General features: G+C 35.2%; 1 protein-coding gene across 1 annotated transcript; it reads right to left on the reverse strand.

Moving 5' to 3' along the window:
* Positions 1–2,655: 2,655 nt before the first annotated feature.
* LOC148166418 (glutaredoxin domain-containing cysteine-rich protein CG12206-like) lies at positions 2,656–27,894 on the reverse strand. Its single transcript, XM_088049015.1, has 5 exons — positions 27,525–27,894; positions 24,361–25,213; positions 13,450–13,683; positions 3,261–3,326; positions 2,656–3,113 (listed from the first exon to the last, which is right to left on the reverse strand). Exons 2-5 carry the CDS (start codon positions 25,195–25,197, stop codon positions 2,940–2,942), a joined length of 1,311 nt encoding a protein of 436 aa, XP_087905141.1. The 5' UTR covers positions 25,198–25,213; positions 27,525–27,894; the 3' UTR covers positions 2,656–2,939.

A 27,894-nucleotide genomic window follows, 5' to 3' on the forward strand; every position in this document is an offset into this window, starting at 1 on the left:
GGGAACTGCAGACAAAAGGGAAGCAGGTTTGCATCAGTTTATGGCAGGTTATCGATGCACGGATTTGTTCGGATCCCGACGCTTTTTTTCATTAATCTTTTCGGAGATTTTGCAGGATTTTTTCAGAGGGCCGCAGGGTGGGCTCTGGCGAAAATCAATTCGACACGGCGCGCATTATTAAATAGTTACCAAAATTAAACATTTTATATATAATTTGAATAATACACAGTGATTTATAATAAATACAGATGATTTTGTGGAAATTGTAAAAATAAAGATTTTCTATTTTCAAATATTCGAAATTTTTGTTCGACCACAAAATGAAAAATTCTAAAATTTGTCTTTATTGGTCTACAATTTTGAAATTTGGAGGAAGTAATAAACATCTTCAAACTAGTAAACTGTCTAAATTTTATTGCCATAGTTAAAATTAGCAGAGTTATGAATTTTTATTCTCAAAAATTCGAAATTTTTGTTCGACCATAAAATAAAAAATTCTAAAATCTGTCTTTTCTGGTGTACCATTTTAAAATTTGAAGGAAATAATAAACATGTTCAAACTAGTAAACTGTATATTTTATTGCCATAGCGTTAAAATTAGCGAGTTATGAATTTTTATTCTCAAAAATTCGAAATTTTGTTTCGACCATAAAATAAAAAATTCTAAAATCTGTGTATTCTGGTCTACAATTTTGAAATTTAAAAGAAATAATAAGCATGTCCAAACTAGTAAACTATTTAAATTTCATTGTCATAGCGTTAAAATTAGCAGAGTTATGAATTTTTATTCTCAAATATTGGAAATTTTCGTTCGACTATAAAATGAATTATTCTAAAATCTGTCTTTTCTGATCTACAATTTGGAAATTTGGAGGAAGTAATAAACATGTTCAAACTAGGACATTGTTTAAATTTTATTGCCACAGCGTTAAAATTCCCAAAACTATGAATTTTTATTCTCAAAAATTCTAAATTTTCGTTCGGTCATAAAATGAAAAATTCTAAAATCTGTGTTTTCTGGTCTACAATTTTGAAATTTAGAGAAAATAATAAACATGTTCAAACTAGTAACCTGTTCAAATTATATTCCCATAGCATTAACATTATCGGAGTTATGAATTTTTCTTCTCAAAAATTCGAAATTTTCGTTCGACCATAAAATGAAAAATTCTGAAATAAGCATGTCCAATCTAGTAAACTGTTTAAATTTCATTGTCATAGCGTTAAAATTAGCAGAGTTATGAATTTTTATTCTCAAATATTCGAAATTTTCGTTCGACTATAAAATGAAATATTCTTAAATCTGTCTTTTCTGGTCTACAATTTTGAAATTTAGAGAAAATAATAAACATGTTCAAACTAGTAACTTGTTCAAATTATATTGCCATAGCGTTAACATTATCAGTTATGAACTTTTCTTCCTAAAAATTCGAAATTTTTGTTCGTCCACTTTTAATTTTTGAATTAACATCTTCTTGAGCCCTAAACAAAACATTAAGGTCAATTTTGTATTTATCAATATTGTGTAATTAGTCGCCTGCGTAGTAGGGGTGACTTTATTAAAATATTCGCTCAGGATCTTCAAGGGATAAATGTTGTATTAAATCTTCCACCTAATCCAGGGACATGAAAGTTTAAGTGCTCCAACAGGTAGGCATTGTTTATTCTTGCGTGTAAGAGCTTCCACCATAGTCCAGGTTAAAGAGGCTTCATAGCCAAGGGACATATTGTCTTAAATCTAGAGAGGGTCCCAAAAAAGTTGCTCTAACAACGATTATTTCAAAATTAACTGTTTTTAAGCTGCATAAAGTGCAAATTGTATTGCTAACTTTTTAAAGAAATTTAATAATAAAAGTGTAATAACCGTGCCAAGCTCTGAGCACAGTTATTAAAATAAGAAATAGGTCAAATATAGTTTTAACCCCCTAAGAAACGGGAGGACAATTTCCGGGCCCCAGCAAAATAAACGCGGCGTCTGTAGTAAATGTCAGCAGAAAACCGCATACGTGTGCAGTGTAAAAATATTATGCAAATTTTGAAAATGCATCGGTTTCTTAAACGAAACTATTTGTGCAAACTTCAATTTCGAAACAGTAAAATGTTGTGTTTGTACTTGAACTTTTTTATTAAATTGACATTCAGTTTTTTGTTCGTCGCGACTAATGTGCGTTCAATTTGTAACTTTAATTTTTAATCTGTTTTAATCTAAACAATTTGTTCAATGTTGGTTCATTAATTATACTTTTTTTACCAGGGCCCGGAAAAATCCGACTATTTGGGTACGGTTCTGGGTATGTCAGGGTCAAGTTACTCACATTTGCTTATGTGAACTTTCATTGCGCGTAATCCTGCTTCCAGAGAAATTTTATTTGTTTGGGAATTCTGAGGATTTAAGTTTGATTCGTAAAAGGTTCGATTTTCGATATTTCCAGTCGTGTTTCGTGTTGATTTATCTGTAAATTAGTCGAGTCATAAATAATAATTAGTCTGTTTGAGCTTTGGTGTGACACGCGGTTTTACGTGTTTCTCCTAAAAAGTCATGGTCGCATTTACGTTTCCTTATTATCATCATTATCGCAAATATTTAAAGGTCTCCATAAGAATGGTGATGATGAAATTAAAAGTCTGAGAAATTTAGGGAAAAAGAAGTAGAAATGTGTTTTATTTGTTTTTATTTCAACACAAAATAAAATTTATACAAATATGACCTTAGAGCTAGAATGTTAAAATTGGCTAAAGCTAATTAAAATAAGTCGTATCGGTATAAGACTCTTAAAATTAAACAAGATTGCACTTTTAAAAGCCCCCACATGATAAAAAGTACAAAAGATTGGATGGAACCTCTGATATGGCAATGGACGGTGCAACTTCCGGCACCCCGGAATTATTGATCCTGTGACCAATGGGTTGATGGAAGATTCGAAGCTTTGAGATTCCGATTAACATGCGCTGCACCTAACTAATCCGACTTCATCACAGTTCATACATTTCAAAGCAACGAATTCGGTGGTGAAATGGTTTCGGTGGACGGATTTCTTACTTCCGTTGCAAACTTGGCACGGTAATAGTCGATAACCACCGCAAACTTTGCAGGTCGTACAAGCGTCCATGCTCTGCAACAGAAACTCACATTCAAACTTGTACTTGGGTGTAATTAACGAGCAGTTATCCGCAAAAGCGTTCATTTGACACTCGCCGACGTAAATAAAACAGTCCCTAGACTAATCGATTGGGGAGTTTGAACGATCGGTGGTACTTACCTTGAAAGGTTTTAATATTCTCCTCAGCTCTCCGGATTCGTTTAATCTCTCTATTGTCTCGGCGTCCTGGAACAAGAGATCGAATATTAGAACGGACAAGAGATGCTTCGATTATAAAGTCTACTTTTATTATAAAACAGGCAAAAACGGTAGTTTAGTTTGTGATGAACGCGTGGAGATGACATAAGAGTTGCTGCTCTACTTGTTGGACACGCGACATGTGCATGACATAAAAGAACTAAATTTCTGCCTGGGGCGTCTAAAAACATGAGTAACGGTTTCATAAAACGCAATAGAGACAGTTGGGGTGTGCAGTTTATCGAACTCGAGCAAAAAAAAGTCAACATCTTTCAATTTATGGGAAGGAAGACGAATTCACAACAACAACAAACGGCGAGAAGTCTTAGAACGTTCAGAATCAAAAAGCAATTATAAGAACGAAACAGTCTGCGAACTTAAATTACGCTCGAAACGTCTGGGTTTGGGTTGTCGTTATCAATGCGTATTTTGGAGTAAAAATCTTAACAACTTTAATATTCTTCCAGTGTCTCTTTTAATTAAATTTCAACATCCAAATTAAGACGTAAGTTTCCAACGGAAACTGCCTTCCTCCCTAGACATACCTGAAATCTGCGAATATTTATTGAGTTACCAGAAATTTGTGAGTTTCCCAAGTTTTTGACAATGCCGGAATATCAAGCGCCGAACTGTTAATTTTTCGCGAAACCAATTACCACAAAAATTGATTAAAAATTCATTATTTATCAGCTTGGAGTAAAACATTCAAATCACAGACACGTTTCTTGCTCTTTAATTATTAAAGTAACTCGAAATTGGATATTTGCGGTCGCCTGTTTATTTTTCATGCTCTGAAAGTCAGTTTTCTTCATAGTTGCAATTTTATGTAAAGTGAGAACGAAAGGAAACTTTTATGAGTGAACACTGTCGTAAAATAGACGTTGTATTATGACAATGTGTATTGCAGTTTCGAAGATTTAATGAGAGAAAAACAGATTTGACTAGGAAAATATAACTGGCGGCTTACATTAATTTTAGGAAAATCCTTCTAAATTCTCGATAATTTCAATAGTTATTTAGTTGATTGAACGATTCTCCAGTAAATGTAGCCTGAGCCTGCGGCGCATAGTTTTCAGGATTGTCAAAAATACTAAAGCTTCAAAATTATATTGTCTTAAATGTAGTCGAGCTATGAAATTATATAAAAAAAAATTTTGGTTTGTCTTCAAAAAAAATCTAAAATCAATTTTTCTTGGACCAGATTTTTGAATTTCCGCACAATTTAAGAGCAACTCCGTAGTAGTAAAATACCCAATTTGCATAATTTTAAAGTTATGATTATTTAAATTATCGAGTTGAACAGACAGTTTTTTAGTCCAACTTAAAAAGGAAAAATCCAAAAATTTTTAGTTATTTTTAAAAATTTTTGTAATTGCGCAGTTTTAAGGAATGCAAAAATATTTAAACCTCAAAATTTTATGGTTTTACTATTAAGTTTAAAATAAATTAAAATAAAAATTTCTAAAATCGATCTTTGTTGGTCTAAAATTTAGAAATTTGGCATAATTTAAGAGCAACTCCGTAGTAGTAAAATACCCAAATTATGTACTCTTAGAGTTAGGTATGATTATTAAAATTATCGAGTTAGTTAGACAGTTGAGAATTTTTAATCCGATTTATAAAGGAAAAATTCTTTAGTTCTTGTGATTACGTACAGTTTTCAGAAATGTCAAAAATAGCAAAACCTCGAAATTTTATCGTCTTACCATTAAATCCGACGGAGATACGAAACATTATAAAAAATTTTGGAACTTTTTGGTTTGCTTTCAAAATACAATTTTTTAAAATTGTTTTTTGGTCTAAAAAGTTGGCACAATTTAAGGGAGACTTTGTAGTAGTAAAATTCACAAATTGCTTAATTTTAGAAATTAGATTTTTTAAATTATCGCGTTGATTAAATAGTAAGGAATTTTTAGTACTATTTAAACAGAAAAAAATTAAAAAATTACTTCGATATTTTTCAAAAATCTTGTAATTGCGCACAATTGTCAGGAATGCCAAAGATAGTAAAACTACAAAATTTCATCGTCTTACCATTAAATCGGACAAAGCTATGGAGCTTTCTAGAAAAATTTGGAAATTTTCAGTTCACCTCCAAAATAAAAAGTTCTAAAATCGATCTTTTTTGGTAAGAAAAATTAAAATTAGACAGAATTTAAGAACGACTCCGTAGTAGTAAATACCCAAACTGCATTATTTTAGTGTTATGATTATATAAATTAGCGAGTTGATCAGACAGTTATAAATTTTTAGTCCGATTTGAAAAGAAAAAACAAAAATTCTTTCGTTTATTTCCAAAAATTTTGTTATTGCGCAGTTTCTAGAAATGTCAAAAACAGCTATGGAACTTATAGAAAAATTTGCAAATTTTTGGTTCGCCTGAAAAATAAAAGATTCTAAAATCGATTTTTTTTTATCTAAAATTATAAAATTAGGGTTAATTTAAGAGTGACTTCGCAGTATGTAGTAAAATACCCAAGTTTGTTTAATTTTAGAGTCATAATTATTTAAATTATCGAGTTGATTAGACAAGTTGGGAATTTTTAGTCCGACTTAAGGAAAAACTCAAAAATTAGTATAATTTGGAGAAATGTCAAAAATAGCAAAGTCGTAAAATAGACGTTGTACTATGACACTGTGTTGCAGTTTCGAAGATTTTAATGAACAAAAAATAGTCTTGGCGAGGAAAATATAGCTGGCGGCTTTGATGAAAATTAATAACGACACAGTCAAATTCCAGTCATACTGCGGGGTCTGAAGTAAGAGAAATTTGCATTTAACACAAATGCCTCCAGCTGCAATTACTCAGGTTAATTCCAATTGTTTGAGAATGAAAAAGTCAAAAGTTTGTTCTTTTTAATTTCCCCAACACGTCAAAAAACGCCGGTTTAAATAATTTGAGAGTGTAAACATCGTCGTGTACTTAATGAATAATTACCCTCCTCTTATGCCAAACTTTCTCATTTCGATAAAACCTAATGGCCGCGACGAAAACCAGCAAGATCTGATCCCCCACGGGTCGCTACACCCCTTTTACTTTTCTTGATTACTTTAATTGAACATGCTAGTCATCTGGCTCGTTTATCATTACCTGTTTTTCCCGCTGAATTCCAAACATTAGGTTAGTGTTACGGTAATTACACGTCCAAACAGGATGCTACTTCACATTATGCATAAATCTGCTGCATTAATTGCTCAAACAAAATTTGATTTTCGTCACTAGTAAAAGTCGAATTCGGTTTCGGTCTATTAATTCTACGTTTATTTACCAGTGAACAGTTGGATTTAATTAAACGTTCTAAGGTCGGAGCAATAGCCGATACATTGGAACGACTAATTGAAAAACATCGCCCGTTTGTGTCCAGTGGTGGTCCAAATTGGAGATAAATGGATATCGATGGCAAAAACTGGAGCCGCGTGCATGAAATTACTGTATTTGATGCAAATCTGCAAGGTGCAATTATCCATACTTCGATTTATTTAAAAATGAAATTAGGTGAGCGGAACTAGAGCATGAAAGTGCTTCTTTTTCAATCAAGTCTTACGCAACAGTCCTGTAATGGAGACCAACAAGTTTCTGTTCTTTTGAGACAGCCTGTATAAATGTTTCAAGATTATTTTTGTGGGTTTCGAGATCTCGTTTTGCCTAAATACTAAAATCCTTCTTGTACTCTAAAAAACTGGTGATTTACCTTTGACGAGTATTTAGCAAAAACTCCCGCGCGCTCTCGTTGGAGCAGACAGGAAATTGTACAACCATTTTAGCCTGAGGACAACCCGTTTTTCATTTTTCTTGGCCGCGTTTGTACAGGAACGAATTCTTTTTGGTTTGTTTTAAATGTTCCACCGCAATTGAAAAAGAAACCCATAACTGTCAGTGTTGAAAATAACAATAAGAAAGTGAAATATCAAAACGTAAAATAGAAATCTGTCCGAAAGCAAGCATCAGGTGGTTTGTCCTTTTTTCCCGGCGAGCCACACAAAGTAAATCTTGAATGCGATGTAAAAACTCGTTATCCTCGTCATCAGTTCGATCCTCGGGCGCTCGTCCTGACGCTTCATTTTATTACCCCCATTATGTAATTCCGACAATGGAGTCCACAGACACGTGGAAACCGACACCGCGGAATGTAGCGAACTAGGTGGTGCCTAGCTGTATCGACCGAGTTTGTGCACCTGAGGCGACTTAATGGATCCGTCTTGTGAGGCCCCCGGCTATTTTCTCCCAAAACGCTGTTCATCCTAATTTCGTAAAAAGGCGTGTCTCGCGATAGTCCCATGAAAAATATCAATTTTTCATCTCGGGAAGCGATCGATAGAATTCGGGACGAGTGCAAGGACACTTCTTTGTAGTCCTGCGCTTAAAAATTCCATGTGTTGTCGTTTCAGCAGCATTTCCAGGACACTGACCTTCGACCAGACGTCTTTCTTGCGCTCCCCGCTTTCACACTCTGTACATATTTCACAGAGAGACGGGGTGAATTGCGACGTCAAATTTGTTTTAAGGGATAAAGTGGATTGGAATTATCAGAACTAATTGGAATAATAGACGACGCCTATGATGGTGGCGGCGCTGATTTTGATCGATTATGGCAAAGATAGATCAGGCAGAACGGTTTATAAATCCGTTTCATTCCTGTCTATTCACTCGAAAAGAACGATTTTTAATCGAAATCCTAATGAAACTTGAATAATGAACCGATGCATGGAATAATAGAATTTTAAAATAGACCACCAGTATTTCGATTTTAGCCCAGTTTATATGTACATTACAAGAAAAAGTAGGGAAATGAGAGAATAATAAAACCACCTGATGCTCATTTTACATCTAAGTGTTCCCGTTCTTTGTTTTCTCTTCAAGCTGTCTAAACAGCTTTTGAGTGGTTTTCAACTCTTCCGCGATGCTATTAGCTCTTAAAAAAGAAAACGCGATTTTATTCAGCATTTTCGCAACTACTAAATTTGCCAAATTGGTAATAAAAGTAACGCGCTTGACAAACAAGGCTTATTAACGAGAAATTGGGTAATGAATGGCGCATGCAGTAAATTTTCACTGCTGTCCTCTGCATATTAAACTATTTATGTATGCACTGAAATTTACTATCCTCTGTTCAAAATTAAAAACATTCTAAATTCTTTAATATTTCTCTCTCCGTAAAAGATTTATATATAAGTCGCGCCTCTAAAAAGACCAGAAAAAGCGATCACGATTGCAAAGAAGTTAAGGATATAACTTTATAAGTACCTCCCGACTTTGAGCTCAAGTAAAACTACGATTTACTATTGAATGCGAAATAAAATCGAAAAAACTCCAAGCGTTGCATGACATTTCTACGCCGCAAATAAATAATTTGTCATAGAACATGATAAATCCGAGCATTATTTGAAGCGACAGTTTATTTGGGGTTTTTGCACTGAAATTTCGCGATAAAATGGAGATAAATTCGTTCACAATTTAAAAAAAAAACACGAATTCCATAGTTTCTGCGCGGCAAGTTTTTTTTTCACTATGAGCTTGAGGAAATGTTATTATTATGCCGTCTGTTTTTTTTAATTATTTTAAAGTTCTCAGTTTTATGCATTCATATTTAACATTTTTGATGGTAACAAGAAATCGTAATTCTTTTGCCGAGTATTTTTGACCTTGTTTGTGATCTTAATGTAGACCTTTTAATGTTTCGCTCCCAAAAATAGTTATTTTACGGACTCATTTAAGTCCATAAAATGAGCTTTTTTGCACACAATTCGTGACAACTAAAAAAAAAGCATAGTGATTCGACTTTATTTGATATATTCGGTACATCAAAGTGAATATATTATTTATTAAGTTTGTAAGTAAGTCTAACTTCTAACACAATTTTTTTCGCGCTTTTGGTAATTTTTTCAGAATTCTGCATTTTATTCAAGAAAGTAAACTTTTTTGTGTTTATTTAAAACAATCTATTTTTGTCTATTTTTGAGAAATATTAATTAAATTAATTATTCATAGTAAGATGTTTAAGCTAAAATTGTTGTTTGTAAGACGGATCTAAAAAGTTTTTACGGACTCATCTGCTAAACAACAACGAATGGTTCGCAAAAACTGCATTTTAGGTAATACCTATACTTTAGAACTATAATAATTATTGCTCAGAAGTTATTTCGTTTTTATCGACAAAAAATGTGTTTTCATATTGTGACTGTAAAAATTGAATATCAATTTTTTATTTTATTGCCTAAAATTATTTTATTAGTAGTTAGTTATTTAATATTATCGTAAAATAATATGCTCCTTATAAATCTCCAATCATAGGATCACAAATCTTTTTTTAAACTGCATATTGAAATTCTATTCGATTCTAAAGAAAATGTAAAGAACCTAAAAGAAACAATGCACAATATAGAAGAAATCAAAAGAAAATAAAGATGAATTCTATGTACCTTTTTAATAAAAAGAAAATGAAGATAAAATCCTGCAAGTTCAAGGAAATTTAAACAGAATGTGAGGAAAAAAATTGGACCAAATCTAAAGAGAATGCAGAGGAACTAAAGACTAATTGAAATTAATTGAAATTGATCCTGAGCTTCAAACTGTGAGAAGAAATTGATTAATTTTCATAGAACAAACAAGAAATTCTACAACTAATTGGATAATTTTTTTGGATTCGTTCTTAGAATTCTTTGGAGAGATTCTTTCATTTCTTTTTTTGATTTTGTAGAAGTGTCCATTTAATATGCAAATTATGAAAAATAGCATACAAGTTCGATTTGCAAACCTTAAAACTCGTTTTTTTAATTCATGATTAAATTTAATTGAAGATTTCATAGACCTGTTCTGCAATATCAGGTCCAAAGAGCGTAAAGATCTCGTTAAGTCGTAGCTCCGATTTTCCTGGAAAATTACTATGTTTCTCTAGTTATCTAATTGTACTTAAATGTAAACCAGAAATTGTAAGCACACTGAACCTTTGCATGTACTCAAAGCAGACCTCGAGTCCGGAGCAGACTTTGATGAGTGAAGTGGCAAAATGTCACAAATAACATCTAAACAAACACTATAACAATTATTGACATTTGCAATTAGCAAGATGGGAAATATATGTACTCCAAATTAATATTATGCTTTCAATGGCACACTCATGTGGCTTTGTCAACAGTTCTTGGAAATCTTATTAAAGCAAATGCAGACAGACCAAGTTATGTTTTCTTACCAAACTCTCTCAAAAGAACACAACAGCACTGCAAAGCTTTTCCTTTTAGTACTCACGAACTGATAACTAGTTTATGAATCAACGAAAGTGCGAATGTAAGAGTAGAGCCCACCTGAAATTTCATCGAATTTCATCGACTGGAGATTTTTTTCTCTCCCGGAACTCCCGGAAGACTGAATCTTCATTAGACCATAAACCCCACGGGTCGTTAACTTAATCCCGTAAATATTAGTTTTGCAATAATTTTAAGTGAGCTTGGGGCTTTTTAACGCTCATAAAAACCCCCGGAAGCCTTGACACGCTTTATTCGAGTTGTGTGTAATTTAATTTTTATACATTCTTCTAATAAAAATCTCGCATATTGCATGATCTAAGCAATACGACAGGTTTTGTTTTGTAAAATCGTGATGTGACCCACATCCGTGACCTCGATTGGGTGACAGTAGTGTTAGGATGCGTTAAGAATTCGACTGTGTCGCTTTCTACACGAATTTTCCAAACACCGAAATATCGACTTACAGGTGAATTAATAATAATTTTAGTCGTGACGACCAGGTTCCGGTTTGATGGATGTGCAAAATGGTTTCATTCACGCTTTTTAAGTGGCACCTATAAAAGTAAAAAGATTCGAGGCACAATACCATCGTAAAACTTAATGGCGCTTTTTGCATAAAAATATTAGAGTCGGAGGAAAAAGACACGATTTGATATCCCAGTTTTCTCTTCATTAGATATGTAATACAATTGACAACTTACAAAAAGTCGATTTCTGGGTTACTGCGAAGAAGTAACAAATGACACTTCGTTGTAACAAATCCGCGATGATTTCGCCGCACCTGCCTTCGAAAATCTCTTGACATTTGTCGTGGTAATTCTGCCGTTACACAATTCCATTTCTTACGCAATTTGTTTTTCTTGATCTAATTTTTTTCTTATTAATAACTGAATAATTTAGCAACGTTCCAAACTAAACCTTATCACAGTGGTAACCTACTTTACAATTTCGTGAAACTTTATAGCCAAGGTTGTTGGAGACGTGTTTTCTCACAAATTAAATGAAAACTCGTCAAGGTGCGATTCTCATTGTGAAAGGTCAGAAATGATAGTTTTGCAACAAATGCGCTTTTTGTGAGGTTCTAGAGAAATTCGTTTCTAATGGGTCGATAGGTTGGTATTACTACAGACTTTAATAACGATTTTTAATGATATATTGTGCCTATCGCAATAAGAATGTTTAGAATTTAGGTGAAGTATGACTTTCGCTGTCTGAGATCATTAATTTTAAATACACGTATAATGAATATTTTAATTATAATAAATGTTTTGAAATTAATTAACTGTACTTCCAAAACCGCTTAAGCAATTCCGTCTCAAGTTTCCAATCCGAACATGTTCGCTTATCTGAAAATCGCAGATAAATAATTAGAGTCGTAAAAACTCGAACATAAAATTTTACTTTCTGCTTCGGAAGAAATGGCCTTCTTTGGGCGAGTAATTGATGGTCGTTGGAATTTGTGATTTTGTACTTGTAGTAGACGAGACATTAATTTAAATCTGCTATTTGTGGATAAAGATAAATTTCTGAAGCGCACTCCTGTCATTCGTATTCAATTCCGTTCGATTTGTTTACTGAATTTTTTAACCCGGAAATGTCTTTTATGAACCGGAAATTTCGTAAAAATATCCACTTTGAAAGAACTGTGAGCGGACTAAACCAAATCCGACAAATCCAAGAATACGTTTGGATGCACGGAAATTTAGCAAGAAGAAGGAAATTGGTTAATACACGCTCTAATCAAAGGTGGTTGAAGGGGGTTAAGGACCTTTCCGAATCCAAAACTTTAATCTGCTTCATTGCAGCCCGGGGAGAGTGAAATGTATCAAATGCGGGGACCTTCAAAGTTTTAATGAAATGTGACCTATTTCCAGGTCTCGTCTCTATTTATTTACAGCTTCAATCAGGTCTAACTGGGAAGTTAAAATACGGGAAGAGTTGGTAAAGTTATGAATTGGGCGCATTCGCTTTTTCAACACACCGGAAAGTTTGAAAGTGTAAAGAAGCTTTAAAAATTGTCTTTGAAAGAAGTTTTTTTCTCCGGATTAACGACAGGTAAAAATAATTCCACATTAGTCCGGGCGTTTCCACGAATTTTTCTGTCAGAAAACACTCGGATTAAAATCAATGCAGCAGCGCATTTGTTCTGGGATAAAATCGGTGCGCCTCAGGGGAGTCGTTAAGGTTGGCGGTCTTACAACCTATTTTTCTAATTGCGCGTCTTTCCACCAACTGCTAATGAAAGTTCACGTTTATTCATAAATCATCGCAATTACATGCGACCTTGTAAATTTTCACACTTTTTTCCATCGACGAAGAAATGACCTCCTTCGACGGCCTAGTGAACCAATAGCCAGTGGTCGAGTGTCATATCCTGCTAGGCAACCGGAAATTCACATTCCTAAACTGCACACGTCTTCTTTCCGCTCGGAACAGACGGGGTCGAAGACCCCGTTTTCATGTCAGAGGACAAATACAATTTTCAAGCTTTTGTTGGGGATATTTCGTCAAACAATAACATTTTCTTTGGCCGGGATGAATGTAGATATAACAATCGAATTACCCTCATCACTGCTACTTTGAAAATCTGAGAGCCAAAGAAAAATCGCGTCAGAGACATATCCGCTGGAAATGGTAATGTCTGGCAGTTTTTTCGCCACGTTTGCATTACAAAACAAACCCGCTAATTACCCCTGGAAAACAAACCTTGAAAGAGTTCACCGCTCCCCCAATCCAACCCCGTAATAAAAATCCCTTCCCGGTCTGGTAAAAGCATCGACTTTCTCCCGACGCGACGTTTTAATCGGGAAGATTTCCAAGGTCGATCGAGCGACAGGACTAGGGAAGCAATGCTTCTAAAACTCACCCCAACGTGTTGCCCGTCGACGAACACCTGTGGCACGAGGATATGTTCGCAACGCATGCGTTCCCTTATTTCGTTTTGATACTCGTTGCTCATGAAGACGTCGCGCTCTTCGAACTTGATGAGGAGGGTGCGGAGGATCTGCTTCACCTTCATGCAGGCTTGGTAGGTCTCGCGGAGGATGCCCATCGTCGTCGTGTAGACCACCACCTTGCCGGCGTCCTTCTCCTTGTAGTTCTGCAAGAAAAAATTCGCTTATATTCCCCAATTCTAATCAGACGGAGTAGCACGGCGAAAGGGTCGTAGAAAAAATAGTGTACGTAACTCGTCCGCACTCGTCCCAAGAGAAATTTCTAAGTTTTGTAACTTGGCACTTTTAGTTCTAAACTTAGTTTCTCGAATAGTACATCGCACCTTTGGCGTGAAATTGCGGTAAAAATGAAAACCGTTTTCCCTTTTTATCACCCTTGATCCTGCAAACAGCAGCTTGTCACCAATTTCCGGCTAAACCCCGGACTCGCAGCTTAAGCAACTCCGGGTAATTGTTCGAAATAAGCTTGGCGCTGCATTATTCTTGTCTCGGTCGAGCAATCGATGCAATTTCAGGATTCAGACGGAGCCAGGTGTAGGTAGGAACACATTCCACGTGTCGGCTTTTCAGATCAATGTAAAATTATGAATTTACAATTTAAATAGCCGAGGATATACAGCGTATTTAGTTTTCGAGCGTGGGAGATCTTGAGCAAATATTTGATGCAAACTACGCGGGATTGTGACAATGTGGCAAAAGTTGAAAGAAAAATTAAAAACGGAGAGGCCACTTTGGAAATGTAAACAATCTTCAACGGCCGGAGATAATTTAGAGTCAATATTTCCGGGTACCGGATAAAAGGATCATAACATTTTCTTAGGGTTCGGTGGTGGCGCCACCTTGTTGGAACTACGTTAATTGGGTCATTAGTGATCAGGAATTTATACCCATATTAGTACAATTAGGTACGGCGAAGATTAACGATCATTGGGCCAAGGACAGTTTTTTTTTCCATAATGAGAACGGTTGAGACCCTCTTCACTTCTTTGTCAATGTCCTGAGGACCTGTTGATATCCAAACTTGACTCCTTCCTCTTGCACTCATTAATTGAAGAGCTGTAGCGGAACACACCGCTATGCAATCTGTCCCGCTACAGTATCGAGTGTCTTACAAAACCGTAATTGATGGAATTTTAGACCGTAAAACAGTCACATAATTTTATATTCCTGCCATATCACACGGACTAGATACAGCAGGAAATGTAAGACCGAACTGTTTTAAGGTGTTGTGCAACCAACTTTCCCGGACATCCGGTGAAAGTCCTTTTAAGATTCGGGAAGATCCTCTAGTTCTTTGATATCAACAGATAAATTTGCAATCGAACATCTTACGTTTCTCCAGAAAATTTCTAAATCCTCTAAAGAACCTACTTACACGCGGGAAGATTGATCAATACAATACTCGAGCCCCACAATCCGCTTTTTATTAAATTTACAGACTTGGAGGAGAAATTCGCCGATTTATAAGCGGAGGAAATTTTTTATAAATACGAAATAAAATTAAAATGTAGGCAAAGGTCGATTATCCCGCGTTTTCCTCCGTTTGGTCGCGAAACAAAATGGATAGCAAACCGACTAATGGCTATTTTAGTTAAGAAGTGAGTTGGAAAGGCGGAAATGATGCATGGGAGTTTTAAGAATGGGGATAAAAGGTGGATTTGGGGTGCAATTCAATGCGGTTTACGAGGTAATTACGAATTGCGTTTTTAGCGAGCAAACTCTCCCAAGCATTCTTTCACAGTTAAACTGTCTGTCTGTTGAAAAACTTCGGAAACTTTTCCGACTGTCTTTCCTTCAGCGAGCGAAGCGAGCAAGTTTCCCGACTGTTGGACCAACTTGGCAATTTTTCAGCGACTTCCTGATCAAGCACATCGCACAATTTCCTCAATTTCTGAGCAGAGGGAAAACTCCCAACAGCTAGTTGGTTCGCGTCTGGCTTTAGAAAGCAGAATGATTTGTATAGGAGGAAATGAAGCGCGAGGACGTATGAGAATAGAAACAAAGAGCACACCTTTTGTGGTGTAATTTTACGAAAATGGTAAAACTAGAAAACGGGATGTCTGCTCATGGCACCTGAAAATAAAATAAAGCAGATCCTGAAAGCTCAGGGCATTTATTGCGCGTCATTCTATTCAATATTCATAAACTCTCATGATGGAACCTGTGGATTGTTTTGCTTATAGCTCGTGGTAGAGTGAGTTGACGCTCGCTTCGCTGGCAATAAGACCCTCAAAAGTACGTAATTGGAAAAATATAAAAATGATCGTCGGAGAATGAATTTATCTAGTTGCTAATCTTTCACAGATTGATGAAAAAAATTGAGCGACGCCGGCGCCATTTTCTCTAATTTTTTCCAACACACGAGCGGAATGGTAAAAAGTGGTTTAGGGATTTTTTTTCTTCATCCAAAGCTATTAAAACGAATGAAATTGGATAAGAAAAAACAAAGTTACGTACGAGGGAAAAAATATCAAATTTTCGGTTTGAATTTCACCCCCAAATGAGTAATTTTGAAGATATGAAACTGCCAAAACCATTTTTGTGCTAATATGATTAATACAGTCGAATATCCATAACTTGAAACCTGAAAGAAAACCACAATTGGTTCGAGTTTTTATAGAAGTACCTAGATAATCCATTATTAAATTAAATGTTTGTTCGCATTTTTTTTTTCATAAAATTGTTTTTTAAAGAAGAAGAAAGAAGTATTTTTCATTTGTAAATGTAAATCTTCAAAATGTACATCGTTTCAACTTGCAATTTTTATAATTTTATGAAATTTTTGTTAAAGATCTGATTTTGATCTGATTTTTTAGAATATTTTTCTTCTTGTACTTAGAAATTTGTTTTCTGGCTCAATTCTTCGAGTGGGATATCGTTGTCAGAATCACTTACCAAAACCAGATTTTCGAAATAAAATTTTGAATAGTTTTTTCGGTTAGATCGGAGCTCTCCATATGGCGTATAAGATTTTTACACAACCCAGAAGATCAATTTTGTGCATCTTGTTGCAAGTTTGATGGCTATCTAGCACTTTTGATAAAATTCTAGATTTATGGTGACATTTAAAGCTATTAATCAACTTCAGAAGATTCAGGAAACTACTACAATATTATCTTTTACAAACTAATTCTGAGAAATTTTTCGAGTTATAGAGATGAAATCATATGTAAAATTTAAGGAAAACGCAAGGGAATAAAATAAATTTCGAGAAAAAATCGAGTAATAGAGGTTCGAGTTGTGGAAGTTTGACTGTATTAGAGTAAAACTGATGGGGTCAATTTCGAAGGCTATTATTTCTTTTTCAAGTAAAAGTTACAGCTTCATAATTAAAACCGATTTTGGGGAAACTGAAAGTCCATCAATTTTTATCACAAATTACAAACATAAATATTACGACCAACTATAAAATCAAATTCCTGGTCTCCCCTCATCTAACTTCCCAATTTTACATTAGTTATAGACATTGTCACTAAAATGTTTGGTAATTTTATTAGCATCCATTAAATCGTAATATGGCCCAAATAAACAAAACAAAGTTAATGTAATGCAATCGCTGAAAATCAGGCCCAATATGGGGGCAAAATCCAAAACAAATATTTATTTCAACAGTAGTTTGTATGTTTGTCGATTTATGCTAACAGCAAAGCATCATGAAAATTCTGACGTTCTTTCTAGCTTTTTATTTTCCGTCGTTGTTATTCAGGCTGCATTAGAAAAATATTTTGTATCAGTGCCAGTGTAGTCCGTACAAAATGAAATGAATAAATCTCAATGTTTTCAATTACAGCACGGTCTGTCCTTGCACAAAATAATCTCTTTGTAATTGAACACAAATTACATATTACGCAAAATGCTAGCGTTCAAACGTGCATACATCGTGGATTACACAGGTAACATGCCCGTGAGGTAAACATCTAACTTTCAACATAAAAAGTTTCTTGTCAATTACACGTAATTGCTGCGATCTCCAAGTTGCATCGAATCCAACCCCTTTACCTCCCTTGAAATTTTCTATTTTTGCGAGTTTCATTAAAAATTTGTTCGTGCGATATTCCCGTTCCGATTAATGCGCTTCGCTTAACAAATTGCTCACAATCCGATCTCTGTTCTGACGCGTGTTTTTGTGAAATAACACATCGTTAAACACTCGTCATGTTTATTCGAATAATTGAACTTGAACGTGTTTAAAACAGCGGAAAATAGTGCGTTTTATCATAATTTACCCATCAAAGAGCTCCAATTTATTACAAATGCGGCGCTCACTTCACACACATTCGGTTAATTGAGTTACGGCGCGCTTCTTCCGCTAATTCAAAAAGTACAAGTCGGGCGCCGGAGCCGATACCCGCTTCTAACCGGAACTTACGGCACGTGTGTGTGTGGGATGGAGGTTACGCCCGGAATAGAAAGGGGTAAACAGTAATCTGAGGGATGCTATAGTTGGCTGGAATATTTTTCTATTCATTTTTTTTCCTGTTTGAAATGTTTGCTTTGGGCGTGCAACCTTGAACTTTCGAGTCGTGAGACTCTTGAGCAATCAATTGCAATAAATAATTACTGACTGGGATCTTCTCTAAATTATGTAGAATGGAGAATCGAAAAGAGCGCTAATTTGGAGATGCGGCTCTCAACGTTAATTTTACACTTTCGTTTAATTATTTGTGGGAATATTAAAAGACAATGAAATTTCTACTATTATGTCTCCGTTTTCCGGACCGTTTCTTCTAATTAGAATCCTGTCTTCTCTTTTATTCCGCCAATTTAAAAACAAAGAACCAATCATCACAATGGAAACATTTCATTTAATTGGATTTGGAGAACTTGTCATGATGTTCTGATGGGCTTACAACTTTCAACTTTATTTAGTTGATGCGAAAAAGAGTTAACGAGATGAAAATTTCCGACTGTCATTGTGATTATTTTTTGTGCCAGTAATAATGGAAAATAGAGTTAATTAAAGTACGCGATCTTTTCAATGTGGGAAACTCTTTTGATTGGCACGTTTTTACCTCACGCAGCCAATTAAGCAATACAGATATGACTCAAGTTGAGTCATTGAAACTGGGTTAGTTCGGATTAATGATCTTTACCATTAATCTCATGGAATTTGGTCGTTGATACTGCAAACAATAGAGATTTATGGTTCTGTCACCTTGAACAGAAAAATGCGGAAGTCTCCCTATCATAGAATTATCTTATCTTATTTTGTCATAGCTGATCCAGTTTTAGAAAGTCGGTGCGAATTTTTCCAACCTCCTGCTAACTTAATTAATTTTAATTTGTGCACTAAATAGATAATTACCCCGGCGCCACGACAAAAAAGCGTAATGAAATCTTTAGAAACGGGTCTTGTCGCCAAGCTTTATTTTTCAGCGACCTTGCAGCGAATTTCTGCCGACCTTGTGTGTTGAAATGCTCTGTTTTAAAAGATCGATTATGAAAATTCCGGGATTAATTTATAAATCCTTGTGTATTTTAGGATAAAGTCATAATTAAATTAAATGGGGTGTATTGATTAGGGTTTTGACTGCACGAAACATTTTTATTTGCGAAACAACGGATGTTTGAAACGGTTGACTTGTTGCATTCTACTCCACCCATCGTTTTTTCGGTGGATAAGAAGATAATGCAGCTATTGTTTTGTAACAGTGAATGTTAGAAATGCAGAATTGTTGAAGGGAAAAAGTAGTTAAGAATGGGATCACGCTAGGATGATAATGAAAGTTTCATGAAAAACAACGCGTATTCATTTGAACTGCAGCTTTAAAGACCATTAAAAAGGTTACGAGCCCGAGATCTTAAAATAAAAACGGCCGATGTTTGCGTGGGAGGTGAAAACATCAGTACAAAATACAAAAAGTTTGCTGAGGATTTTTGCGGTTTCTTGAAATTAAAGAGACGACAGTAGTAAAGAAACGCAACGAATTTAACATTCCAAAACTGGTTAGGTGTACACTAAAAGTTATGCATGGAAGTGGACAGTTAGTTTCAAAATATTTCATATATCAAAGATCAGCGCTCTGGTATTTAACTAATTATGAACGAAAACAGCCTAAGTGGAAAGTTAAAGTGGCCTTCTAACCTTTAACAGCTAATTTACTAAATGAAAACTGACGACAAAGTAGCAGTTATTTGGTTATTCGTGTTCTTTCTTCTTATCTCCCTTTTACTATTTTCTTACTTTTGTAGTCACTTTTTCTTTCTGTCGGCCATGAGGAACAGATTTTATTGATTCTGCAAATACAAATTACTACAGAGGAGTGTCCACATCTCCTTTCCATTCAAAGAAATTTTTACTGCTGTCTAACCAATGTTTATCTATGATGTAACAAAATTCCAAAGCATACGCAATGTATCAAAAATATACGCATATCTAGAGATCTCGTTATCTTTTAATTGACTCTCTAAAGTGGTCAGAAAGATCAATTTCCACTTTCACAAAGTGTCTAAAACTATCGTTTTTTTAACTTTACAGAATGAACGAAAAAATATCCGGAAAATATGTCGTAATGTGAAAAGTGCGTCCTAAAACCCCAATTTTAGGAGTCTTTTTTCTATTAATATCAAGTTTTAATTCAAGACAATAAAAAACAAAATGCAAGAAAAATTGAACCAGAATTTGCAAAGCAATGAGAAGTTAATCAAAATCTCAATAAAATTAGGGAAAGTTGGTCGAAATCATAAGGAAATCAGCAAAGAAATCAGGGGAAGTCACGTGGATGTCATTTTTTAGTACTATTAACCCCTGAGAGGATTTAAAGAGAAACTATGAAGCTATAGAGACCAGAAGTAAATCCAAGAGGAGTTTAACGAACGATTCAAATAAAATTTAGAGAAAATTTATGCACAACTTAGAAATAAAATCCGCAAAAAATCTACAAAATTTAAACAAAATTTGCAAAGCAAGAAGAATATAAAGAAGGGAAAGTTAGATGAAATCACATGAAAATCAGGGGAAGTTACATGGAATCACAAGGAAATTAGGGGAAGTTGGACGAAATTACAAGAAACTCAGGGGAAGTTGGTCGAAATCACTAGGAAATTAGCAAAGAAATCAGGGGAAGTTAGGTAGATATATGCCATTTTTTGAACTATTAACCCCTGAAAGGATTTAAAGAGAAACTAAACTAAACTAAACTACTTTAAAGAGACCAGAAATAAATTTAAGAGGATTTTAACGAATGATTTAAACGAAATTCAAAGAAAATTTATCCACGACTTGGAGAAAATCCAAGATAAATTCCGCGAAAAATCTACAAAATTTAAACAGAATTTGAGGAATATCTAGTGCATTCAAAAATAATCAAAAAACAGCCCAGAGGATCTAGAGAAATTAAAAGGAATCTCAAACACATCTAAAACGATCTAAAAGACTCTAAAGAAAATATCAGAAAAATATAACAAGTGTTACGCGCCTTTTTCCGGAAAGAAACTACACACGTAACTTTTAAACTCTGTATTGTTAAAAAACTAATTCCAAACGAACCTTGAAAATCCAATGAGAAACGAAACAGAATTCGGGTAAAACTGCATTTTGTAATTTAGAAAAATCAAGAGAATCTAGTAAATTTAAATAGCTCTAAAGTTTCTGAGAAAAATATAAAGAAAATCCCAACATAATTTAGAAAATCTTGCGAAAAGATGAATTTACAGTGAATAAAAATTCGAAGAAAAAAGTAAAAAAAATAAGCATCTAAAACAATTAAGTCTTACTCTTTAAAATAATTGATAATAATATGTAAAATCTAATCATTAAAAAAAATTGAAGAAAATTGAAAAAAGTAAAAGATCAGAATCACTCATTTATGAAGAGACCAAAAACAGTTTAAAGAAATAAAGAAAATCGAAGACTCTACGGAAAATTGTGCAGGATTTGAAGCGAATCCAAAAAGAGAATTCCGAGATTGTAGAGAAATGAGACAAATCTAAAGTAGGGATAAATAGAATCGATGAATAATCTGAAAAAAATATAAAACAATTTAATTTCAATCAGAGTCCAGAAAGCAATCTTAATTATTGTCTCAAGCGCCCGGAGCCTCAACCGCCTTTAATCCGCCTCTGAAAATTACAATGTTCTTATCAAAAATCCTGAACAGTTAGTCAACACATTGCCCGTATTAGACAATCACCCCATAATTAGAACCAGCCTGTTCCGGAACCGTAATTAATTGTGACACGTCGGTATTTAGTAAACACAATTTTTAGAGAAATGGTTCTTCCGCATTTACGAGCGCGACTTTTATGAAATACATTGCTGCACCACTTGCGTTGCGGAAATGACCTCAAAGACACCTGCATATTTTACAGAGCGTTTATTACAAATCGAGTAAAACCCAAACAAGATCAACAATAGAAATCCCGGAATTTTTGGTGTTTATAAAACGCGACTTGATCAAAACAATTTTCCCAGTTCGTTGTCCTCAAGCTCAGTCAAATCAGTACCGTGACATCAGTCACCTGCACTTCCATTCTCGGAAAATCTCGCTTAAAAAACCTCAAATTGTTGCGGTTTCTGGTTTCGCTCCGCCACTCGCCACACCTTTCACTTTCGCATTTTTCGGCTAGTATTGCTCGCTTTTAATTGATTTTGTTGGAAATTGTTTAAAATTTGCGCAATTTATGTCGAGCTTTGAATAGTTGATTGAAACAGCAAGAGCGAAATGTCAATCCGTTTCACGCTCACAATGTCATTATATTCTTGGCATTTCATATTATCTTACATCTGAAGTCTGTCTGCACAAGCAGGAAATTTCGAACAGCGCTCTATTGTTCCTCCTTCATAAATCATTTTTTCCACATCAATCAATTGGATGCATGAAAATCCGCCACGGAACAATTAACCAAGATAAATGCAGAGATGAAAATAGACTGCGGTTTCATCTTACCTTAAAATACGCCATGTCGGAGTAGAAAGCGACAGTTTGACGGACATGGTTTTTGTGGCCCCGAACGGTGCCTTTTTGGCTCAAAATTCGCGGAGACGACATCAAAGACACGCACACGGTTCATACAAGTACTTTTATCTCTTATCTCCAATTACACAGGTGACTCAAATCGTAATTACTCATTATCAGATTGTGATTTGTAGCGATTGTGCTTGAGAAAAACGATCGTAAAGTATTTCTCATAATCCGAATATTAATAGATAAAACTAAGTGAAATTTAAATTTCAAATCGCGCGCCTTCGAATTGAAGTCGTTAGGGCGCGAAATTTGAATTTTAAATTTTGCTCGCAGTCTATTTTATGCAATTCTTACAAAAACTTGATTCAACTTTTACAGTTCCACTAATCATAGATTGGAGATAGTTAGATACAAGGTAACATTTCAAAAATATTTTTGTGTCCGTTCACTGCCTTTCTAATTTCCCCTCGTAAACAAATAAACAAAATATGATAATCACCGAGAAAAAGTAAATTAGAATGAACGTGTTATTGCACTGTTATCAACGTGATTAGCTAATTTTATCACAGTTTGTTAAATAATTTTATTAAACCATGTGGGGGCGGTTTAATGAAAATCTGATGTGGTGAAAATTGATTTTCATTTAATTTGTTAAGTAGAGCGGCGGTTGTTCACTGCATTTAATATATTGTAGGTAAGATTGTTTTTGGCCTCATGAATTGTAAACGTCAAATTAACATTCAATTGACATCTTCGGAAACACTAGATTTACAAGCGCCCTGGACGTTTACACACGCCGTGCGGTAAAAATTGCCCAAATCGTCTGCTCTTCAGATGCGTTTATAAATTAAAATCACTTTACCATAATGAAGATTGATCACCAAAGTGGAATCTACCTAAATTATTATCTCAATTGAGACAATATTTCTATTTTTAAAGTAATATTAAAACGTTTTTTATACAGCGCCATCTTGTGTACTTTTTGTGCACCAACTACAAAATTGACAGAATTGACAGATGATGAAATTTTTAAATGTCAGATGTGACAGTTCTCATGAATTTTGAAAAACCCAATTATTTAAATTAAAGTTTTTCGGCCAAAAAGTTTAATACAACTCTTGTGCGTTAACCATTTTACAGCGCTCAATCATTAATTAATCGTCGTGCTTCAAACTGATTTCGCGCTGTAAAATGTAAGTTACCACACGCGACTATAAATAACTATTAATAACTGGCAAAGTGCGAAAATCTGATTCTACATATTCGGAAAATTTTGCTAGACCCTGACTTGATAAAACGAAACGGACTAACTCCGAAGTGTTATTAGAAGAATTAAATTAACACCGAATAGCAGGCCTCGTTTTGTTCGCAATTGTTGGTAGCCCTGTTATATATCAATTTCGACATCTGTTACGTGTTGACAATGACATATTAATTAAATTAACCTCAAACTGTCAGGAGAGACGATAACAGCAGTCCTACCAACAAAATCAGTATTCTAAGTCTCCTTTGACGCAGTTGTGTTTTACTAGGTTACCAACTTTTTTCATTGAAAACTTGTATGTGCACTTTTGAACGTAATCGTGATTATTACTTACGTTCGATTCGCATTTTTCCAATTACCTGTCAATTAAGATTTTTGCCCTGTCATATTATTATTAACAATAAATTAAAACGACATTTTTTCGAAAGGTAACTGAATCGACCTTCGGCCGCAATTAACAGTCATTTTCTGTGTCTTAAAGACTACGAAATCTGAGCATCCGCAGCTGTGCATCATTCAGATAAGAAAACAGAATGCGCACGTCTGCCAACTGTTACATAACAGAACTGCTAATGTAAAAAGCGCTAATTGTCCGATCCTTTCCTACTTTTCGTAAGGACGAATGTATCAAAAAATGAAGTTGGTGTCCTTACCTTCGCAATCGAGTTGATTTGTAAGAAAGTGGCAATTCCAGCTCTGACCCGGTTTTTGACCCCCCTCACCGTCCCTTTCGCGCTGCGTATGGTCGCGGCACTGTCTCCCAAAATGTCTTTATATCCCGCAAAAGTTTCATCCTCCTCAACGTCCTTTTTGGGCACTTTTTCTTCCTCGAAATGTTCGTTTAAATGGAACTTGTAAAACACGTCGGATTCAAACGACAAACTATTGGCACTCTGCTTCTCTTCTTCTTTGCGTTCTTCGTATGATTTGACCACCACGTTGTTCTTCCGTTGTCTGATGTCCTGGAGGAGCGTCTGTGGAAGGTTTGTTTGTTGCACCGGAGAGACCTTCCCACTGGTCAACGAGTCACAACTGATGTTGCTCTCGTTATCGTCACTATCCGTAAGACTGGAAGCTCTCTTATGCTGGATCAGCGTCACCGAAGTGTTCTTCTTCGGCACCGGCGGCGGCGTACTATCCAAATCACTGCAGGTACCCGAATCCAAGGTATCACTCGGCGAGATTTGCCCACTGGACATGACTGCACAATTGTAGAAAAAGTACGCCGTTGACCGGTCGGTGGGAGCCTCCCGGTTGGTGATCATCTCCGGCGAGTTCACACTGATACGAATACACGGCGCCACGTCGCATATCACGTTTTCATCAGGGTTGATGCGGATTTTCACGACATGACTTGGAGAATGGTCGGTACTGACTTGTTCAGGGAATGGCGTGAACACGTCGTCGTGTTGTACCGTTGTCGAGGAGGCTGGAGGGGACCGGCGAGTCTTCGGCGGTAGCGGCGGAGGTGCTATGCCGACTTGCTCCATTGTGGCCGAGAGGCTGCTGCAAATTTATAAACATTGAACGGCCTTTCTAAAGTAGGGGCGCCCTCGGACAGGGGCGGGTCGAGGCAGCCGCTGGGTCGCCCAAATCGGAACTTTTCTAGCTAAATTTCTGGTTTATGGATCCCCAGGTGTTTATAAATGTTTATGGCATCAAGGGTGGCTCTGGAATTCCCGACATGCACTATTTTATCGGTTTGTTTTTATAGTGAATACTTCAAACCACAACTACACGTCATTTTTCCTGCAGAGAAATACCGTTTTATAATTAAAATGAGGAAAATGAGGAGATAAGTTAAACACCTGTAATAGATGGACGTCAATTTTGATCAATAGATGGCTCCACAAATAACCGGCAAATGACTTTTGGAACAGTTTTTTGGATTTATGATTGCGGTTAACTACAAATGTCAGTTGAAAAAATCGGAACCCTCATTTGTATTGTGCGGCAATTTTTTTTTGACATTTCATAGCGCCCTTGCTGCTAAAAACATTTATAAACACCTTGTATAACAAATTATTCAAAGTTGATTTTAAAAACGCCCCTGGAAGACGTCAATTTGTAGCATTTGCCCATCAACCGCATGCATCGTTTCGCGCTCAAGTGGTCATGTTAAGTTATAATTACATTTCCAGTGCATTTTATTTCCATTAATCTAAAATATGTGATTCGTTTAATAGTTCACGCTATCAGCTTGCACGCTCTTTTCCTTTCGTATTTAATTACTTTAGAAAAGTATTATGTCACTCCGGCAACTTTCCTCCACTTGTTAAAACACACTTAAAGATTGGATAATAAATCCTTTATTGCACAAAACTGACATTTCAATTTAGTTATGAATTCCTGAAAATCAGCGACTTTACCGTAATCCGGTGATTTACAGATCTCCTTCAGTCAATACCGGTTCTAGATCAGTTAGCTGTTTACAGTTTGGTGTAATTAGTAATCTTGTCAGCGCTGTATAGATGACTCTGTTGTAATTCGATTCAGGAAATGTATGCAGAGGACACATTACACGACTGTATATCACTTAATGCACATCTGATTAGTCTATGGTTTATCCGCAAGATAATGGACTTAATGAACTGATGGTCGTTTTTTTAACAGTGAACGAACTGCTGGTGCAGGTTTCTACTACTCCACATTCACATGATAATAAGACTCATAATTAACAACATAAAATCTAAATAGCATTCATAGGAATTTACATCGACTGACAGCGAAATTTAATTTACATCCTTTTAGTAACATTTTGGGAAATTTTGAAGTCGCCAACTAATTAGTCGAATGTACGATATGCAGATTATTTGCATAAAAGCGTTTAGAACTCGTTTTAATTTGCAATATCAATTTAATATTAAGCGGTGACGGGTTTTCAGGTTTTACGACTGTTTTTGTCGGTTATTTATTAATGTAAAGTCATTAGAAGTACACACCTACAAATTTAAATATTTGAGTGTTTTCTAGAGGTATAAAACTCTTAAGTAAATACTTAGTTGTGGGAAAGTTACAATTTCTTAAGTACTGAGATACTAAGTGTGTGAAAAACGGAATTACATAAATTATAACCGCTACTTAAAGCAGATCACTGTAAAAACTTCAGCTCTACGTCTGATTTCATATTTTAATTATTGTACGGTTTAAATTGGTAGCTTCACAGAGGAAATAATTAAATTTCAAATAGCGTATTATACAACTTTTATATTATGACATGATATACATATAAATTGAAAGACATTATCCAACGTGGTCAAAGACATTATGTAACGATTATGTGGAATGTAGAGTATGAAATTTAAGGCACAAATGTACTTTTTATATAACTATGTTCTTTCCACAGTATGATCTAAATATTTGGAATAGTTGCTTAACTATTATGGAAATTATTGGAGCACTCAAAAATCATGACGAATTAAACTGTCTTCAGATCTGTTGGATCTAATTATTCTTCACTTTTTTTTCATTTGTTTCGGTTCTATGTTATATCGTTCTTTAAATTCTTCTCCTGTCTTATTTGTCTGTAGAAAACAGATCTCAAAATGATAATTTTAAAAATCTCAAAAGAATATCTGCATGTGAAAGTTTATTAAAAATGTTTGGATATTCACTTATTTTAATGAAAGGTTATCGACAAAAAGAAATTAGAAATTTTCAATTAATTTTAGTTCTTTATCAATGTTAAAAAGTGCACCATCTGTCTCTTGAGCTCATCTTTCGCTCCAGAATGCTGAATTAGCGTCCGAAAAGTTCCAATTCGTGCACCAAAGACCCCAAATGAAACGAAACGTGTTCGTGATACGATCGCACTTACCCAAGTAAAAGTCGTCCCTTTGTAATGTAAACCTGTGCACTGTCACGCCCTCATTAAACCCAAAATATCGAATCACCAAAATCGAGTTTCAGTCGCTCTCGTTTCAATTAGTACCATCCATGAACCCGATACGCTTGTACCAATTCGGTACCGGTTTGGAACATCTGCAAGACGCGTTTTTCTTAATCGCAAACACCCAAAACTAATCACTCGATATTTCGCACCAACACAGCACACGGTACGTCAATTAACGGCATCGAGTGGTACCGACTAACTGTACGACGGACACGGCGGTCACTCCAAGACTACGAGCTGTGCTACTTGTGCGATCGCAGGCTCCGCTCAGAAGGCGGCTTTCTCGATGACATTG

Source organism: Gnatocerus cornutus, unplaced genomic scaffold (genome assembly GCF_029298725.1).
Source record: "Gnatocerus cornutus isolate USDA-ARS CGAHR unplaced genomic scaffold, icGnaCorn1.1 ctg00000023.1, whole genome shotgun sequence".
Classification (NCBI taxonomy): domain Eukaryota; kingdom Metazoa; phylum Arthropoda; class Insecta; order Coleoptera; family Tenebrionidae; genus Gnatocerus; species Gnatocerus cornutus.